This window comes from Doryrhamphus excisus, linkage group LG9 (genome assembly GCF_037039965.1).
Source record: "Doryrhamphus excisus strain RoL-2023G ecotype Guam linkage group LG9, RoL_Dexc_Guam_v1.1, whole genome shotgun sequence".
Lineage (NCBI taxonomy): Eukaryota > Metazoa > Chordata > Actinopteri > Syngnathiformes > Syngnathidae > Doryrhamphus > Doryrhamphus excisus.
Window position 1 is genome coordinate 16,056,522 of NC_136365.1, and position 20,572 is coordinate 16,077,093.

General features: G+C 39.0%; 1 protein-coding gene across 12 annotated transcripts in view; it reads left to right on the plus strand.

Moving 5' to 3' along the window:
- The window catches only part of nfixa (nuclear factor I/Xa), a 142,960-nt gene that overhangs the window by 10,528 nt on the left and 111,860 nt on the right, over positions 1 to 20,572 (plus strand). For 11 of the 12 annotated variants that reach the window (XM_058065531.2, XM_078793498.1, XM_078793496.1 and 8 more), the window contains exon 2: positions 4,566 to 4,649. In XM_058065531.2, the coding sequence (XP_057921514.1) occupies positions 4,566 to 4,649 (84 nt within the window). Of the gene's footprint in view, positions 1 to 4,565; positions 4,650 to 13,314; positions 13,497 to 20,572 lie in introns of those variants that run through there. The other variant, XM_058065532.2, reaches the window with a different exon arrangement.

Sequence of the window (20,572 nt, forward strand, 5' to 3'; positions counted from 1 at the left end):
GTGTGTGTCACAATAAATGTGTTCCCTGGCGGACAGGAAGTGACGTCGGACGCCGACGTTTTAGGTTGTTGTGGGTTATAGCTCCGACAGTATCCCATGTTGTTATTATAATTCTTTGTAGGGCTGTCAAATGATTAAACATTTTAATCAGATTAATCATGTGTTCGAAATGAATTAATCATGATTAATCATGAATATTTTCTGAACAGAGACAGGATTATATATTACATTGTTATATTTTGCCATTGTGAGAGTGCAAGAAACAATGCAAATGGGTAGAATTTTGCATTGGTATTTTGCTGTTATGAGGTATTCAGGTAAGAAATAACTTACAGTAGAGAGAAACAAGAAACAACCTGAGAGTGTTGTTAGCAGACCTTAGTGGCGGACAGGAAGTGAGGTCGGAGCTTCAGAGTTGAGTTTTAGGTTGTTGTGGGTTATGGCTCCAACAGTATCCTATGTTGTTATTATTATGATTCTTTGTAGAGCTGTCAAATGATTAAACATTTTAATCTGATTAATCATGTGTTTGAAATGAATTAATCATGATTAATTATGATGTCTGAATTTTTTAGGTATTTTATGAACAGATACAGGATTATATATTACTTTAACATATATTATGTTATATTTTGTCATTGTGAGAGTGCAAGAAACAATGCAAATGGGTAGAATCTTATTTTGCTGTAATCAGGCATTCAGGTAAGAAATAACTTACAATTGAGAGAAACAAGAAACAACCTGAGAGTGTTGTTAGCAGACCTTAGTGGCAGACAGGAAGTGACGTCGGAGCTTCAGAGTTGAGTTTTAGGTTGTTGTAGGTTATGGCTCCAACAGTATCCCATGTTATTATTATGATTCTTTGTAGAGCTGTCAAAAGATTAAACATTTTAATCTGATTAATCATGTGTTGAAATGAATTAATCTTGATGTCTGAAATTTCTTTTAGGAATTTTATGAACAGAGACAGGATTATATATTACATTGTTATATTTTGCCATTGTGGGAGTGCAAGAAGCAATGTAAATGGGTAGAATCTTATTTTGCTGTTATCAGGCATTCGGGTAAGAAATAACTTACAGTAGAGAGAAACAAGAAACAACCTGAGAGTGTTGTTAGCAGACCTTAGTGGCAGACAGGAAGTGACGTCGGAGCTTCAGAGTTGAGTTTTAGGTTGTTGTGGGTTATGGCTCCAACAGTATCTCGTGTTGTTATTATGATTCTTTGTAAGGCTGTCAAATGATTAAACATTTTAATCTGATTAATCATGTGTTGAAATGAATTAATCATGATTAATTATGATGTCTGAATTTTTTTTTAGGTATTTTATGAACAGAGACAGGATTATATATTACTTTAACATATGTTATATTTTACCATTGTGAGAGTGCAAGAAACAATGCAAATGGGTAGAGTCTTATTTTGCTGTTATCAGGCATTCAGGTCAGAAATAACTTACAGTAGAGAGAAACAAGAAACAACCTGTGAGTGTTGTTTCTTCTTTGGTTATCGCTTTTGCCATTGTGCAAGAAAAATGAAGTTTGGTGTTGTCTTTTGTTATATTCAGGCACTTGAGAATGAGAAACAAAATATGTATACGTATTTATTTGTGTGTGTGTGTGTGTGTGTGTGTACATATATGCGTTATACTCTGCACCACTGAATATTACGCTTGATCAGATGGCCTAGACAAACAACAAAAAAAAAGTCCAATCGCATCCCTTGCATGTTTGCGGAGTGGGAAAATCTGTCTCAATTAACACATTTGCATGGGGCGATGATGACGGACTCCAAATAGGTCACTGACTGAATCTCCTGCCTCCGAATCTTCCCTCTAAAATGTTAATTAAGGACTTTGAGAGTTTTCTGCTCAGGGCTGGCCATATGGGCTGGGCATATGTTATATATATATATAGTACAATCTATAATTCATACACTGCTGCGGGAGGGAGCGTTTGAGGGCCTGGAGTTTTTTTTTTTGGGGGGGGGGGGTGTTACTACAAAGGGAGTCAGTATGTTCTGGCCTCCCAAGTGGCAGGTAGCAGCCTTAGCCTATTTATTAGCTGCATGTTGTTCACTGTTTCACAATGGGATCAACACCTGTTTCTTTGGCTGATGACTTAAAAGAGCATTAGGATGTCTGTGTGTTGCTTGGTTAATAGGAAATGAATACAAATCATCTATTGTTTTGGTGTCTTTTCAATCAGATTACATGATGCTCCATTAAAATCTATATAAAGCTCTCTATGGGCATTTGACTGCACTTCCTCTCATTCTAATCACGAGGCAGAATTGCTCTCTGAATGTTTCCAACTCCTTTTTCAGTGTCATTTTTCTATTATATATTATGATATAGTAATAATAATGATTATGAGTTTGGATGTGAGAGTATTTTGATGGTGTTTTATAGCAGGACTTCCATGTATCATATTTATATTAGTCTTCCAGCGCTGAGATAGACTGGTCGTCATGTTCGACAAATTCAATTCTGTTCTGGGTTATTTTATATTAGCTATATTATTAGCTATTAGCTATATTAGGTTATATTAGCTGCCGTTTGACTGATGATCACATCGTGAGCTTCGAAAACTCAGCATACTGCGTCAAATTAAACCTTTTTAATGTGCTACTTAAAGAAAAAGGCATTTTGCGGCATATGCTTTTTCACGGAAATCAGCCGATATTGATCGGTGGCCGATCGATTTGGAGCATCCCTAAAATAAATCTATTTATACACCACAGTTGCAATTTATACAATTATTGAAAAATGACAAAAAAAATACCCCACTAATTGCAATGTTGTGTCCCAAAACTTTTGTCCTAATCATGTTTTGAAAAGCATGTTCCCTTCCACATGTATTCCCAGTTTAAGCCAGTTGTCCCTGGCACACCCAGAGCCCACATTAATCATCAGAACGAGCCAATGGAAAACATCCATTTTGGGCTGCGTATCAACCAATCAGACAATGCTTGCATGTGCACCTGACCTTGTCTCCGGCTGAGAAAAGCCAATGGTAGAAGCTGCAGCACACCTGACGCGCCGTGCTTTCTTTGGCTGGCGTCAACTCCTGCACAGGTGCCATGCATGCAGGCGGCCAATCAGATGCAAGACACGTGTGGCCCGGCAGAAGAATATTAGTGTTTCTATGTCACTGTCGCAATACAACATCGACTGAACAATGCGTAGTGTGTTTTCCCCTAAAGCAATGTTTACGGACTAATAAAGATGATTAAAGATCACACAATGGCATAAAAATGGAAGGTTTGCAAGTGCAGATTATCTGTAATAAAACGGCAAGGGGAAAAGTGTGTGTGGGGGGGGGGCGAATGGGAGCTTTAGCCGAGGAGGCCTCTCGTTGCAAAGGATATGAATAGCCTTTGTTTTCTCCACAACTCAGGGCTGTGCGGTCTGCCAATGTCTGGCTCTTATTATAGAGTTTGTGTCTGTGCGTCTGCTTAAGTGACACACGTGTGTGTGTGTGTGTGTGTTGCTATGTGTTTTTGGGGACAGGTGATTATATTTTGTCAGATTGTATGCACACATTTAAACATATGAAACACTGTTTTCTTTCCCTGCTTGTATTCTTGCTGAATAAATGTGTCACGGGGTCCCGGGCTGGCACAAGAGCACGTGTTTGCTTTTTTATCCGTTAAAGTTGTGAAATGAAATAGGATTTTGCAGAACGGCGTGGCGGCGGCGGCGGCGGCGGCGGCTCTGGGATTTGGGCTCCCTTCGGCTCAGCAGAGAGGGATAGCTTGATCCAATCAACGGCAGAACTGCGAGGAGAGCCCATTTCACAGCTCCGGGCTCTGCCAGAACCCTGCCTTGCTCGAATTAGAATACAAATGAAGCTCGCTCAATGCATGCGTGTATGTATACAGAGCGTGTGGCTTAGGATGGGCCTTTAGGAGAAAATATACACTGGGTTATCTTTTTTTTTTTTTTTGTAAGGTTGTCTACATTAAAAGAGAAGAAGCTTATTATAATTATTATTAGTATAATAGCCTGGACTTATATTCTTCTAACTCTGTTTTTTGTGGATGTTTTAACAGAAAATTGTACAAAAACAAAGCACTGTGCTATGTTCATGACGGCACTATTTGTGTGCGTAATCTCCATGCTCACACCACCCCCCAAAAATGTTGACTACTCCTGCAACACTTGCACAAATATAGCTTTCAAAACACAATATTTCGACACAGAAACACTAGATTTTGTAATTCTTCAAAAGCATTTTGTGTTCTCAAAAAAAAAAAAAATACCTCAAACAATTCACTATATCATTAAACACAATTTCTCTCTTCTTAATATTCTGCACTTGTATGCCAGTGTTGTATAAAGCAGACTAATGCCGCCTGATGGAGTAGTGCCATGGCTCAACGGTGCATAGGATGGCTTCATGTTGTTCCTCTTTTAACTACAGACTAGCCCACACCGCATCAACAGCGCCTCTGCTGGTTGAAGCCATGCAATGCACTATTTTCTTTTTTTGCTTCAATTGCTTCACTACCTCCACTGAATAGATAATAAATCATCCATTTAATCCTCTTTTTCTATTTTACAGGCTACCGACACTTACCTGGTGAACGACGATCCTTCCAGAGGCCCCGGGGTGCCAGAATGTTTCCTTGTGTCCGATACATACAGGGTATATATACACACACACACACACACACACACACAAATGGATGGCAGGTGATTCATTTTGTGGTCAAACAAATGTCCATTAAAATGAGCCATTGTAGACTTATGGGTGTGTTTTGGAGATTTTCTATTAAAATAAAATAAGAAATAATGACAATGCTAATGCAGGTTGATGTTAAGCACAGTAACAATAACATTTGATATGGAAGACTACATACGAAGAAGAAAATTAAAAATAAATAGATACTAAACACTACAATTGGCTGGTGACCAGTCCAGGGTGTACCCGCCTTCTCGCCCAAAATCAGCTGGGATAGGCTCCAGCATGGGACGGATGGATAAATACAGTAAATACAGTAAAACAATAAGCATAAAACCATGTACAGTTGACAGAAGTGCTTATGTGCTATAATATCAGAACCCGCTGATACATATTTTACATATTTTTGACATATTTCTTACACACAAAAAATGTGCCACATAATTATATATATATTTACTGTACGTAGTGAGAAATAGGTTGTAATTTTATGAGATTTGTATGAGATTAAAATCACATTTTAATTTTATTGTAATTTTAAAAGAGAAAACAAAATGTCCAAGGTTTTTTTTTCTCATAATTTGGGTATTTTTCTTGTTTTTTGTAACCCAAATACTGCGATATAATTCATCAAATGTACAGTTTTACCTCTTAGATCAGAGGCGACCATTCAGTTTTTCAAAAACGTTTTTACATTTTAAAAACACAGATTAAACAAGATTTGTTTTAAAGCAGTATTCAGTACAAGAATAAGGATGAAATAAAATGAAAAGGAAAAAAATAACATAAATTGTAATATTTTAATAGTTTTATTGTCATTGTAAAGACAAAAAACAAAAAAAAAACAAAACATCAACTGCTTTATAATAATTTCTAAGTCAAAAGTATCAGCAATACTTGGCCTTCCTTACAGTGTTGCCCACTGCATTTCTGCATGGTTCTGCTGTTTTTTTCCTCTCCTCATTAGTAACACTTCTACGTCTGACTTACGCGTCTCTCTTTGTCTCCTGGAGTCGGGCCTAAACGGCCATCTCAGTATTCAGCACAAGTGCGCTAGCAGGCCAAATAAACAAACTATAGCAACCGCAGGAGGACTTGCACAACACAAAGCTCAGGTTTACATCATAAACTCCCCTTTTCCTACCTTAGACCCCCCCTCCCCCTCCTCGATTGCAATGGGTTTTGGCGGTTTGTGAGACTGTTTGCCACACAAGAAAAACCGCATGGTGTGACAACACTTCAGTGTGTTGTGGTCTCCCGTTGACATGCGCCGCTGGCCACATTTTCTGTTTACCATCTCCTGTGGTCACGCTGTACATTAAAAGCCAACGCTGATACTGGGATTAGGGCGCTAAATGTGCGAGACAGGTGGTTGTGGCTCTTTTTCAAGAGCAAATATTGCTTGAATAAGATGTTTATGTGGGCATGCTCGCCACTTACAGTACAGTACAGTACAGTACAGTACAGGCATATGCAGTCAGACTGGCCGCTATGGTTAACAAGCACGGCCTGCACAGTGTCAAACACCAGAGACGCTATGGATCTGTTTGCAATCTCAGTGTGTGTGCGCCAGCGTGTGGAGCAACGTGTTTGGCCTGCTGCTTTTTAAGTGTTTACTGTGTGCAATGGCAGCGCACATGCTCACTTGGCCTGCTTTAGATTTCCCACTCTGTGCCATGTTTACATTTTAACAGGAAGGAAATGTATAGATCTTCATCTAAGACAGGGGTGTCTAAACCTTTTTCCACAGAGGGCTGCATACAGAAAAATCTAAGCATTTTATTTTTTTAAAACCAAACAATGTCGATATGATCAGACGTTTCTGTATTTAAAGAAAAAAACAGCCTGCATCATAGTTTTGTGTTATCGTTGACACAGAGTATTATTAGTATACTGGAACTTTTTCCTCTTATATTACACTTTTTTACCATCTTTTCGAATTTATTCTCATGATATTCTCTTTTATTTCAATTTCTAAAATAAAAAAAACATTTCTTCCCTTTAATTCCATACAAAACATACATAATGTTTTATATAAATATAACAACATGTAACAATATGAACAAATATGAAAAACACAGATAAAGAGAACTGAAAAATATCAACCTCATTACGCGAATATCCATCCAATATTGATACTAGCCCTCGGTTTCGATGCTATCGATATTTGGATCAGTACGCCCAACCCCTTCATGTATAGCTCGGGTCCTCAATAGGGAGTGCAGTCTACATCTACAAGTAGATACTTTTTTATGCTTATTTTTTTAAATAAAGATTTGGATTTGGATCACACAGACCAATCACATGCATGGTAACTCCTACGTTTTGCGAGTGGAGCTAGTGGGCGAGTGTGTGAGAGAAGTTCAGTATAAACAGATGATTTAGGCCATAATAGAAAAAGGAATTACATTTATTTATAGTCAATCACCTAAAAAAAAGGTGTATATATTTGTAATGATAGAATTACTTTTTTTTTTAGAGAAGTTTTTGCACGATTGCCCGATAAAAGGGTTAAAACAAGAAAAATCTAAGAAAAAATCTTGACTGTATCTACAATTTTGGCTTGTTTTTTTTAAACATTTGTATATTTTTCATACTAGTCAATTCAAAAGCATATCAATTGTTTACACATCCTTAGTGTGAAAATATAATAAAATAAAACCTGAATTTGTATTTGTTTTTTATGCTTTGTGACGACGGTGATACAAACGTTCACCCCGATTAAATATTTTAGGACTGGTTTGTATTATCGTATTTACAACCTTGGCATGAATACATTTTCCTGGACTGGACCACTGTAACTTTTTACTTGAATACTTGTGATGTAGACTGAAAAGGGAGAAAGACTTCGAAAAGGAAAATGTAAAAGGCAGATAAAGAGAAGGGGGGGGGGGGTAGAGGCTGCACAAAAGGTTTGGGGTTTGGACCTGAGCCTTACAGGGGTGTGGTTTGGACGGAGGAGCGACTAATGGAAAGAAATAGACTCAATATCCTTCACCTTTTTGCCTCCCCCCCCCCCGATTTTTCCACTGTTGCTTGCCTGCATGTGTATCTTTCAGCACAACTTGTGTGTGTGTGTGTGAGTTGTGGTGAGGTTGCAAGTATCCCACATAGACTGAGGTCTCATAAAGCCTCGTACCCCCACTGCCCCCACTTCAAGAAAACTTGGCATTGGAGCAACAGGGGTGACTTCAACCTCCAAGACCGCACCCTATATAGCACGCACACACTGGTGCTTCTTGCACAATGTTATTCACACACTACACAATACTCACACACACACACACACACACACACATATACGGGAGGCATGCACAAGGCAGGGGCTTATGTGTAATTGCAGGCACTGCGCCTGCATATATGAGTTTGATTAGGCCAAGAAGCAGGGGAGCGGGCGAGGATAAAGCCAAGCCTGATTAGAACCAGAGAGTATCACTTGCATACAATAGGAGTCACATTGAAATGTAGACCACTCGCTCCAAGTTCAGGTATCAACTGTCTGCCTATACATGCATAGCGTGCAGGAATAGGAGCAAGGCAAAGTCAAAAAGGGGGGGGCCGGGGGGATAAATTACAAGCATCCAAAAAGCGAATGTTCTTTTCACTGTAGAATTGTGGACTTGTTGGTTTCTTCAAAGCATGCCAGAAGGTCCCGTAGAAATAGTTAGAAATTTTTTTTTGTATTTTTATGATATTCTAAATATGATGCGGTGGCGTTGATGACATATACAGACGAAGATAGCGTGGCTCCTCAATCGCCTGGAAACCACGTTGTAAAGTTAATTCACTGCAAATTTGGGCAATGTTAGAGCCAGCGTTTCCTGCTACTGTATGTCAAACGCTGTTTGCTGGTTATGTTTGAACTGAAAGAAAGTTTACCATGGATAAAAATACATTGGCACTTCTAAGGTCAAACGCCATCTGTTTCCCGAATATGCTCAACCTCTGATTTGGTCGTTTTTTGAAGCATTTTTCCAAATACATGTGTTCCAGGCTCAAAGAAAACCTTAGCCAATGTTTCTCTGCAAGTGCATGTTCTCCCTGTGCATGCGTGGGTTTTCTCCAGGTACTCCGGTTTCCTCCCACATTCCAAAAACTATTAACATATTATTAATTAAAACATATTAATATGGCTGCATGGCGGACGAGTGGTTAGCGTGCAGACCTCACAGCTAGGAGACCCGAGTTCAATCCCACCCTCGGCAGTCTCTGTGTGGCGTTTGCATGTTCTCCCCGTGCATGTGTGGATTTTTTTCCGGGTACTCCGGTTTCCTCCCACATTCCAAAAACATGCTAGGTTAATTGGCGACTCCAAATTGTCCATAGGTATGAATGTGAGTGTGAATGGTTGTTTGTCTATATGTGCCCTGTGATTGGCTGGCGATCAGTCCAGAGTGTACCCCGCCTCACGCCCGAAGTCAACTGGGATAGGCTCCAGTATACCCCCGCAACCCTAATAAGAATAAGCTGAAAAAAAAACAAAACAACCTTAATAGTTTTGCCAGCCTTGCTACATGGACATTTGCATTTGCATTCACAAACAGGCTGCATGACAAGAGGGTTCACTACTGGGTGCGTTGATTCTGTAGCGAACTGAATGGAGTGAGTGTCCCAGTTGCTTTGTCCCAGTGGGGAGCGGCATGGCGCACGCTACTGGCTAGCAAGTGCACTGCTTGCTAGATGTACATGTCGTGTGCTGCATGATCAAATATTTCCTTCTTGCCTGTTGTCTATAAAACACATTCATTCATTTTCGACCGCTTATCCTCACGAGAGTGCTGGAGCCTATCCCAGCTATCTTCGGGCGAGAGGCGGGGTACACCCTGGATTGGTCGCCAGCCAATCACAGGGTCGCCAATTAACCTAGCATGTTTTTGGAATGTGGGAGGAAACCGGAGTACCCGGAGAAAACCCACACATGCACGGGGAGAACATGCAAACTCCACACAAAGGTGACCGAGGGTGGAATCGAACTCGGGTCTCCTAGGTGTGTGGCCAGCGCGCGAACCACTTGCTAACCAATCTGATGTTAATTTCCACCAGTTTGCGCATCCACGTTCTGTAACATAAAAAAAATCACCTCATTGTGCAACGGATTTTAGGTTCTTATAAAACAGCAGTGCTTTCCTCGCATGTTGTGACACCGACTAGCTTTTTTTTGCAAGAGGTGACAAAAAACTGCATATCACTCCTACCATATAGAGGATCTTTGACGATAGCTTTTTTGCAGTCAGTTCTTAAAAATAGCACAGCCCCCTGTTATAGAGGGTTTTTCACAAGTGTTTTTGGAGTAGGTGATAAAAAACAGCAATGTGCCCTTGTTGTATTGAGGATCTTAATGTAGCTTTTTACAATAGGTCCTCAAAAACAGCAGCGTGCCCCTGTCATATTGAGGATCTTTGCCAAGCAAGTCGGTTCTTAAAAACAGCACAGCCTCCTGCTATAAAGAGTATCTTTGACTATCTTTTTTGCAATAGGTGACAAAAAACAGCAGATCACTCCTGTCAAAAGAGGAACTTTGACGATAGCTTTTTTTCCAGTTTGTCCTTAAAAACATCAAAGTGCCCCTGTCGTATAGAGGACATTTGACTAGCGAGTAGGTTCTTAAAAACAGCTGAGCTCTCGCACATCATCGACACTTCCTGTCACCAAAAACATTGACGAGTGTTTTTGCCGTAGTCGATTAAAAAAAAAAGAGCTCCCCTAATTTATTATCTTTTTCGCAATATATGATAAAACACTGCAGCTCACTCTTATCATAAAGAGGATCTTTGACAATTTGATTGATTTTGCAGCAGGTTCTTAAAAATAGCAGAGCACCCCTGTCATATAGAAGAACTTTAAGTAGCAATTTTCCAGTTCTGCTGTTTCTTAGTAATCTCCTGTTGTATAGAGGATCTTTGACTAGCTTTTTAGCAGTAGGTGACAAAAAACAGCAGATTGCTCCTGTCATAAAGAGGATCCTTAAAAACAGCAGAGCACCCCTGTTATATAGAGGAACTTTAAGTAGCAATTTTCCAGTAGGTTCTTAGAAACAGCAGAACCCTCCTGTTATATAGAGGATCTTTGACTAGCCTTTTAACAGTAGGTGACAAAAAACAGCAGATTGCTCCTGTCATAAAGAGGATCCTTAAAAACAGCAGAGCACCCCTGTCATATAGAAGAAGTTTAAGTAGAATTTTTCCAGTAGGTTCTTAGAAACAGCAGAACCCTCCTGTTATATAGAGGATCTTTGACTAGCTTATTAACAGTAGGTGACAAAAAACAGCAGATTGCTCCTGTCATAAAGAGGATCCTTAAAAACAGCAGAGCACCCCTGTCACATAGAAGAACTTTAAGTAGCAATTTTCCAGTTCTGCTTTTTTTTTAGTAACCTCCTGTTGTATAGAGGATCTTTGACTAGCTTTTTAGCAGTAGGTGACAAAAAACAGCAGATTACTCCTGTCATAAAGATCCTTAAAAACAGCAGAGCACCCCTGTCATATTGAAGAACTTTAAGTATCGATTTTCCAGTAGGTCCTTAGAAACAGCAGAACCCTCCTGTCATATAGAGGATCTTTGACTAGCTTTTTGGCAGTAGGTGACAAAAAACAGCAGATTGCTCCTGTCATAAAGAGGATCCTTAAAAACAGCAGAGCACCCCTGTCTCATAGAAGAACTTTAAGTAGCAATTTTCCAGTTCTGCTTTTTTTTAGTAACCTCCTGTTGTATAGAGGATCTTTGACTAGCTTTTTAGCAGTAGGTGACAAAAAACAGGAGATTGCTCCTGTCATAAAGATCCTTAAAAACAGTAGAGCACCCCTGTCATATTGAAGAACTTTAAGTATCGATTTTCCAGTAGGTCCTTAGAAACAGCAGAACCCTCCTGTTATATAGAGGATCTTTGACTAGCTTTTTAACAGTAGGTGACAAAAAACAGCAGATTGCTCCTGTCATAAAGAGGATCCTTAAAAACAGCAGAGCACCCCTGTCTCATAGAAGAACTTTAAGTAGCAGTTTTCCAGTTCTGCTTTTTTTTAGTAACCTCCTGTTGTATAGAGGATCTTTGACTAGCTTTTTAGCAGTAGGTGACAAAAAACAGGAGATTGCTCCTGTCATAAAGATCCTTAAAAACAGTAGAGCACCCCTGTCATATTGAAGAATTTTAAGTATCGATTTTCCAGTAGGTCCTTAGAAACAGCAGAACCCTCCTGTTATATAGAGGATCTTTGACTAGCTTTTTAACAGTAGGTGACAAAAAACAGCAGATTGCTCCTGTCATAAAGAGGATCCTTAAAAACAGCAGAGCACCCCTGTCACATAGAAGAACTTTAAGTAGCAATTTTCCAGTTCTGCTTTTTTTTTAGTAACCTCCTGTTGTATAGAGGATCTTTGACTAGCTTTTTAGCAGTAGGTGACAAAAAACAGCAGATTACTCCTGTCATAAAGATCCTTAAAAACAGCAGAGCACCCCTGTCATATTGAAGAACTTTAAGTATCGATTTTCCAGTAGGTCCTTAGAAACAGCAGAACCCTCCTGTCATATAGAGGATCTTTGACTAGCTTTTTGGCAGTAGGTGACCAAAAACAGCAGATTGCTCCTGTCATAAAGAGGATCCTTAAAAACAGCAGAGCACCCCTGTCTCATAGAAGAACTTTAAGTAGCAATTTTCCAGTTCTGCTTTTTTTTAGTAACCTCCTGTTGTATAGAGGATCTTTGACTAGCTTTTTAGCAGTAGGTGACAAAAAACAGGAGATTGCTCCTGTCATAAAGATCCTTAAAAACAGCAGAGCACCCCTGTCATATTGAAGAACTTTAAGTATCGATTTTCCAGTAGGTCCTTAGAAACAGCAGAACCCTCCTGTTATATAGAGGATCTTTGACTAGCTTTTTAACAGTAGGTGACAAAAAACAGCAGATTGCTCCTGTCATAAAGAGGATCCTTAAAAACAGTAGAGCGCCCCTGTCATGTAGAGGATCTTTGACTCGGCAGAGTGCCCCGTCTTATAGAAGAGTAGCGATTTTGCAGTTGATTCTCAAAAACAGCAGATGATTTTTGACTCACATATTACTTGTAATGTAAGTGATGACTTTATTGAAGATATACTAGCAATTTAGTGAGGTAAAAGCATGATTTTTTCTAAATACGCATAATAGTGACAGTAAAAGTCAGTCCCCCAGTCTTGAGCTTTGTAAAAATGTGGTCTCGAACACTTTAGTTGAATAGCCGTCCCCTATACTGTACAATTATTGTTACATAAACACATGTATACATGTAGAATCATGATGGCTATACTTTATGCATGCAATAGGAAATGAAATGACATCTTTGGCCATGTGACTATTTGTTTTTTATTCAGGCATTAAGCCTTACCATTGATTTATGATCTATACATGCATTATTGTATTTTGTATACATAATTGCTAAAGTGGTGGGGTGTTTTGTATACTTTTTTAATGCAGTGCGTTCATTTTCATACATCAATACGTGTATTCGTTTTGCTCAAAAGACGATTCTGTGATATCAACAGCATATTTATAGTAATAAATAAGTATAATGTACAGTTGCTGGGAGGGCGAGTGAGAGAGAGGAAGGGCGCTAGGGCGGGAGGGAGGCAGTGCAGGGAAAAAACTTTCCCCTAAAAGTTGTTGCGGAGCTTGGCTGCACTAGTGAGCGAGGCGGGGTTAGAGCCTGGACCGAGCCACACCACCGATCCTCGGCAAGCCTTTGCAATGCGGCACCGGAGCGAACCTCCATCCAAGTTAACTCGCTACCGCTCCGACCGTCAACTGTAGACTCAGCCATGTACTCACCTTACTGCTTGACACAGGTAAGCACTTTTTGTGTTGTTGTTTAAAAAAAATATATTTTCATCGCATTGGGGCTGCCCTTCTTTTCCGGTCTTGTGCGCCTGTGTGCAGTGTGTACGCCGGGTACAGTATGCAGTTGTGTCGCTTCTTTGCTTTTAACCAAGCTGCTTTCCCACTCATATTCGCATATTCTACTTGTTCGTCATAACAATATTTAACATTTCTTACTCTTCTCTACTGTTCTTTTAATGGCGCTATTCTTGCAGACTTTCTAACACGCTGCAATGCCGCGAAGAGAAAATGGCGCTTCTGCCGAATGTATTTTATATAAAAGTACACTCGGGGCAGTGTTGGCGGTGTTAGTACAACTCGTCACGTACAATAACGTGTACAATAAACACAAAACAAACCTAAATTTCAAACGGACTTGTTGCATTCACGGACGACACCACCACGCCACCCCCCACCCTTCAGCTTCGCACTGCCGAGCTCGTGCTGTCGTGGTGCATTCAGGGTCACAGCGGACGCCTGTATAAACAACTTACGTGTATTTAATTCAATATAATTACAGTTTTAACCTGGATCTTTGTGTGTTATTGTGTGAATAGGTAGGGGCGGTGGTGCCTTGAGAGATTGATTGATCCAAAAATAAAAAAAAAATACACTTAACCTCTATTTGCAAATGCGATACTTAAAGCGTTTTTAATTCGCCAGCAACTCGCTTTAATTAAACACGTCAATATAATCGGCATGATTTATTTATTTGTTTATTTATATGCATGCCATTTCCCAGATAAATTATGTTTAATTATGTTTTTATTATAGTTATAAGCAATAATAATACGGAATATATTTTTTTGTGTTCTTACACATTCACACTGTTGCATTTTGCATGGCTTGGAATGATTATTTGACACAAAAATATATTTTTTTCAAAAACACTGACATATTAAATAATGACATTACAAAATATAATGCGTTTATTTGAAACAAAAGGGGTCAAGCTGCAGTAGCTGTATTGTTTTATTTCACCATTTCAAAATATTTGCATTATTATTTTTTCTAAATAACATACAAAACCCCTGCTTGTTCCATTGTCAATAATAACTGTTATTAAACAAGAAACATCACAATCTAAATGATATATTTATTTTAATTCCGCTTTTTTAAACATCTGACAGTAACATGCTAGAAAAGTGGCGTTGTGATGCATATAAAAGAGAAATTATGATATATGAATGTGTAATTTGATGTGTATTTTGTGTCGAGGCAGTAAATGGCATTATTAAGGTAATGCGTAGTTATTGTATATTTATTAAAGCACTAGTTTTGCACTGTAAGACCACAAGCACATCCATCCATGCCGTATTGTTTTAAAAACATACATATATAAGCCTATATTTATTTGTTCTTTGAATGGTTCAACATATATTTCATAAATCCGAGTATCTGTGATCACTTCTCTTTTTAAATAGGGCAGTGTGTGTGTGTGTGTGTGTGTGTGTGTGTGATCCATGATGGAAAACACGTGGATTTCCTCTCAGGCCTTCCAAGCAGACTTTTAAAGAAGTTTGCACAAGATGCTATAGACAAAAAAATAAAATAAATACACACTCACACACACACACACACACACCATGACTTGTACGTGAATGCATCACATTGCATTAAAACGCCTCCATGACTTCTTCCACGTCCCTTGACCTTTCAGCCGCCTGTCACATTGGCAAAAGTGCGTGTGACACATTTCCTAATCAGTATTCTATTACATTTTTTTGCTTCTGTAAAACGAATCCAGCTGCATATTTAGTGCAGATGATTTTCCAAAGCTTCTGGTGTCAATGTCCGAGTTCTTTCCATTGATGAAAATTAATTGTCAGCAGTCCACGCGCATGCTCCTGAAGCTCACTATCTATCATAATGTCTGCAGAATATATACAAACATATTTAAAGTACTTTAATTCCATTTTTGCGTTTCACCCATACATGCACACTGGGAGTTTTTGTCTTCATTCCTCGATCTCAGCTCGTCAATAATTAATATTTCACAAAAAAACGATGTAAACAACCTAGAATGCATTATTAATAGCGCTAAAAAGCTTTTGTTGCAATGGCCTGGCATGTAGGTGCACGCCAAAAGTGGAACTCTGGCAATGATTCACACACCCTTGTGACGGCATAAAGTATTTACATAAAGTTTTGATGCGGTATGAAGGTTGCGGGGGCGTCTTTAATTAAAACTTTTATGTGCAGCGTTTTCAAATCAATTATCTCGGCTTCCAGTGAAGTCCCCGCGAAAGCTGCCAACTTCCGAGGCTGGATGCAAACTAATGAGATGTTCAACTTGGTTGCCGGAGACGCTAAAAAAGACCGCTTCTTTCGCAGTAACTTGCAGCAAACGTTGATTTTTTTAATATTCTAGCCCATTAGTTTTTTTATAATGTCTAGTTATGATGCGTTTTAAAACATTTTCTTTTTTTAATGAGGTTCAAGTTCTACTTGAAAGCATGCAGCCATCAAGATGCTGCAGACAACCATGCTGTTGCATGCTCCCATCAGGTCAACAAAAGCACTGTTTGAGAATCAGTGTTAATAAGTTAATAAGCATCAAATGTTGCAATATGTGTGACAGATATTGGCCTAAATATTCCAAGAACTGAATCTCGCCTTCTTCCTCTGAGGCTACTTTTTTATTATTCTGTTTGTCCCTCTTTTGTCACACAGACATTGGATTCTGGGCAGAAATGATGAAATGAAAGTGCTACTAAACACATGCATCACAGCATGCCATAGCAATCCCATGTAGCTACTCTACTATACATGGAGTGGGGATGTTAGCGGTATGGATGCAACATATCATGTCTATAATATTGCAGGAAAAAAGTAATAACTGGAGATTGAGCCAAGCAAAAAAAGTGTAATAATAATAAAAATAATAACATTATAATTAACTATATCAACATTTATGCATTATTGATTTGTTTGATTTTAGAAAAAAGACATTGCAGCATAGATGAATATACATTTGGACAATGTGCAATAATTATGTCTCCGATTATTGCTGTTTTTAATTCAATTTTCCTTATTCAGCATGCTTTGCTGCTATTGCAGATACTTTCTTGCGTGCTGCAGATGGTCTTACTGCTATTGGGACCTCATTTTTCTTGACGGCACACGCCCATGGTGTCAATAAAGTTCTATCTAATCAAATGTAATGTAATGCTTGTATCTCAGAATTTATTATTATTATTATGATTTTTGGCACAGTGCAATGGAAATTTGAATGTTTGACATGCAATCCAGACATACTTCACTATGATTGTCTCTTAGCATTCATGCAGTTTGTTTTGGTGCACAAGAAAGCACCAGAAGTGAGTATTTTTGTAAATACACACAGTAAAATCAGTAAACATCAATGTATTTTTTTGTAAAAATTTGAATGCTTGCCTCTAAGCATTCACAGATACATATGAGACACACAGCAGCATTAATATGAATGCTTGTCTTTTAGCATACATTTTCTACAGTTCTCTTTGTGCTCTGTGTGCTTGCTTGTACCTGGATATTGACACCGTGCAGATTTTTGGCTAACAAATGCAGGATTAAGTGTGAATCTCCCAGCAAGTAGACAAAAAAAGTATTTTTGTCTGCAGCAGCATTCCTCTGAATGCTCAATTATACATATTATGACGCTTAATTATAGATTTATGGATACACCATAGCCTGTTTGGACAACAGTGAAGTTGCATGTGCGTTTCTCAGTAGTTTTGGGGCATTTTTTTGATAGATTAAAAAATAAATAAAAGGTTCTATGGTACACATTAATGTGAATAACTAAGTATTTTTGTTGAGAAAAGCCCGTGTGAATGCTTAATTTAAAACTATATTTTTTGACACTCAATACAATTTATGCAATGCTTGTCTTTCAGCACGGATGGATTTTCTGATTTTTAAAATGCTTGATTTACCCAAAAAAAAAAAAAATTCTCAGTGATTAAGCAGTGTTGACATAGCAAAATGATGACACTCACAATTCTAATGACTTCGCATTTACACATCAAAGTGTCATTGAGCAGTGCTTAAAAATAATACTTTGACTCAGATGACTAAAGTAAAAAAGAAAAAGCATTTTTTGACTGCTTCATTCAAAAATCGAGAGTGTTCCTTAGCATCGCCATAGTTTGAATATTTCATTCTTAAATGAAATATTGTGAAACACAGGTTGTCGTACTCATTTCCCATTTTGGGGCTGATGTCTCTGCTTTTGTTAGGCCTCGTATAAACCAAGGTTGGCATACCAAACACACACTGTTGCCTGGTAGGCCCTGCAAATGCAGGGAAGAATGGGTTTGCTGTAGTGGAAGCAAGGCCGGCAGAAAGTGGCTAGGCGGCCATGCCAGGATGCCAGGCAGGCGGTGGGATGTAGTCAGGCAGGCAGGCAGGCAGGCGCGACCCCAGGGGTACATTGTGTTCTTTTATTTTATTCATCCTTCCTTCTGGAAGCAAACCAGGTCCACCTTATACTGCTTGGCCCCCTAAGTGAGAGCTGTTGGGCCGTGATGAAGGGATGGAGAACGACACAAACATGTCACTTAAGCAGATTCGTGGGGAAGCCTGATTTGCCGACAAGAGTTGTTTGGTACATTTTCCAACAAACGGAGGCAGGATGTCTTGGTGTATGTGTGTGCTCATCATCCCTTATCAGCACTGTCTCCCTGACTGCCCATTCAAAATGGATTTATCCGGCTTAACTGAGGCACTTGGCACTATGGAGTAATAGGTAGCTGTCCCTTGTGTGGATAGACGAGGGGTATATGTGTGTGTATTGAAGTTGTGTATGCAGTATGTGTGTGTGTGTGTGAATACAGCCTCCTTTCTTGCCTCCCAGTATGGATTAGGCTGATCTGTGGCCAGTGGAGTCAGGCGTCCCCTATAGCAGTCTTATGTTGTTTTGTGATATACTTGTATTGAGCCGATGCATATGTATTCTAGCATCATGTAAAATTAGACCGAACCACCACATATGTTGCAGACAGATAGATAAAAGTGAGAAAGACCCCCCCCCCCTCCTTTGTTTTAGTCATGCAGCTTTTTGTTATAGTCTATGAAACCACCAAAGCTGACGAGATACTGGTCATCTTCCAATTTGTTGGATATATATTTTTTAACTTTTTGAAATGTAATTCATTGCACCGAATATAATACAGATTCTGTCACTCGTTAATCCAAATTCAAAATATGCCACTTTATTGCAGGTTTTGATAATTTCGTAATAGATACAACGATTCCTAACACAAGCTACTGTTGCGGCCGTAATCAACGACAAACTAAAACTCATCTCTGAACCCCTGACGTCACTTCCTGCCCAATTCCAACTACCACCAGAACACATTTACACCAACACACACAAGCATGGGTCTTATTTTTTTTGTCTTGATTACTTTTTGAATGTTATTATGTCTACTGTATTGGATAATATGAAAGTAAAAGTTAAAAATACAGTTTTTCTTTGTTCATCTTTGACGAGAGCATATGTGTCAAATCCGCCCGGTGGAATAGTATGGAAAATATCCCGCCTTAAGATAGATAGATAGATAGATAGATAGATAGACTCCCTTTATTGTCATTGCACAAAAACACAGTAGTGAAATTGCCAACGAAATGTCGTTGCCTGGCTCCCATATAATAACAGACACAAAAGAAGATAAGTAATAATAAATAATAATAATAATAATGTGGAGAATAAATAGATAGAATAGACACCAAATATGAACAACATAATGTAAAGTGCAGCGTGAACAGTAAATTGCCCAAATAATTTAAATAATTTAAATAAATAATAATAATGTAAGTAAAGGTAGAGCAATTCTTCCCGTATAAACCGTATAAAATTGGCATATTGATTTTAAATGTGGAAACAATATTGTATATATAGCATGAAACCATTCATAATATAGGTGCCAGATTCAGACCAAAAGTCAAAATAATTTATTTGTACATGACTAAAATGGCAGGACTTTAACTATATCATCCTGTCTGTACAAAATAACACATTAAAAAGGCAAAAGACAGTCAAAAGTGATAATTTTAACTCTAGCAAAGCATGCTGGGGAGTGCGTAATCCGCTCATTCCACAGACTCAAACACTTCCAGGTTACACACCTCAAGGATTGTGATGTTTTTGGTCTGCAGACCAAATATTAGACAAAATATAATTAGGATCAAAAGGCACTTCGGAAATTTTGATGTTTAACTCGCCTTATATGTCAGTACAGGCTACAGGCTACATATCTGCGATGCTAAGCGCCGGTTGCAAAAGTGGCGACGCAAACCTCATCTTGCAATGAATTGTTACTTTGGGGCCCATTTTTTGGTTGGGCTCCTTTCCACGTTGGAGTATCAAAAGCGGGGCAGCTCGAACTTTCATTCATTAATTAAATATATCAGCAGCAGATAAGATGATGAGATGGCGGAAACGTGAGTAGCCCACTCCAGTTCATCTCTCCTCTTGCAGCTGCTGAGGGCCGACACTACCCCTCACCTTCGTCCTCCTCCTCCTCCTCAATTAGCTCCCCCCAAAAGAGGAGTGACGGTTACTGCGAGATAGGCATTGTTGTTGTGTTGTTGTTTGTCTCAGCCCAGCTCCTGTTCCTCCTGTCGTCGTCCCCCCCCCAATCACCTATTGGTGTGTTTTGCGCTCCTTTTGATTTTCTCAGAGGGTCTTTTGTGGGGGTAACCCTGCTGAATGGGACAATGCAGCCTAGCGTGAAATTAAAGCTCTTAGTTAGTTTGGAGTTGCTCAAAAGACGATTTTACACATGCATGCATTCATACACCCTCCCATACGCTATAGATATAGCTAATTAGAGGAAGTACGCCCTATGTCGAGCATCAAGGGCCCAATTAAAAGAGTACCTCTGTGTTCAAGATCTAGGCCAAAGCAGCTCTGTGAAAGCATTTCTATGCTGTGTGTGTGTGTGAACCGTATGTGTGCCTTCTTAATCCCGGCGGGAAGAATGTAGTCCAGGCTGATATGAGAACTTTCATTAACATATGCATGCTTCGCACTCGGTAAGTAAGAAGAGATTGCGGTGAT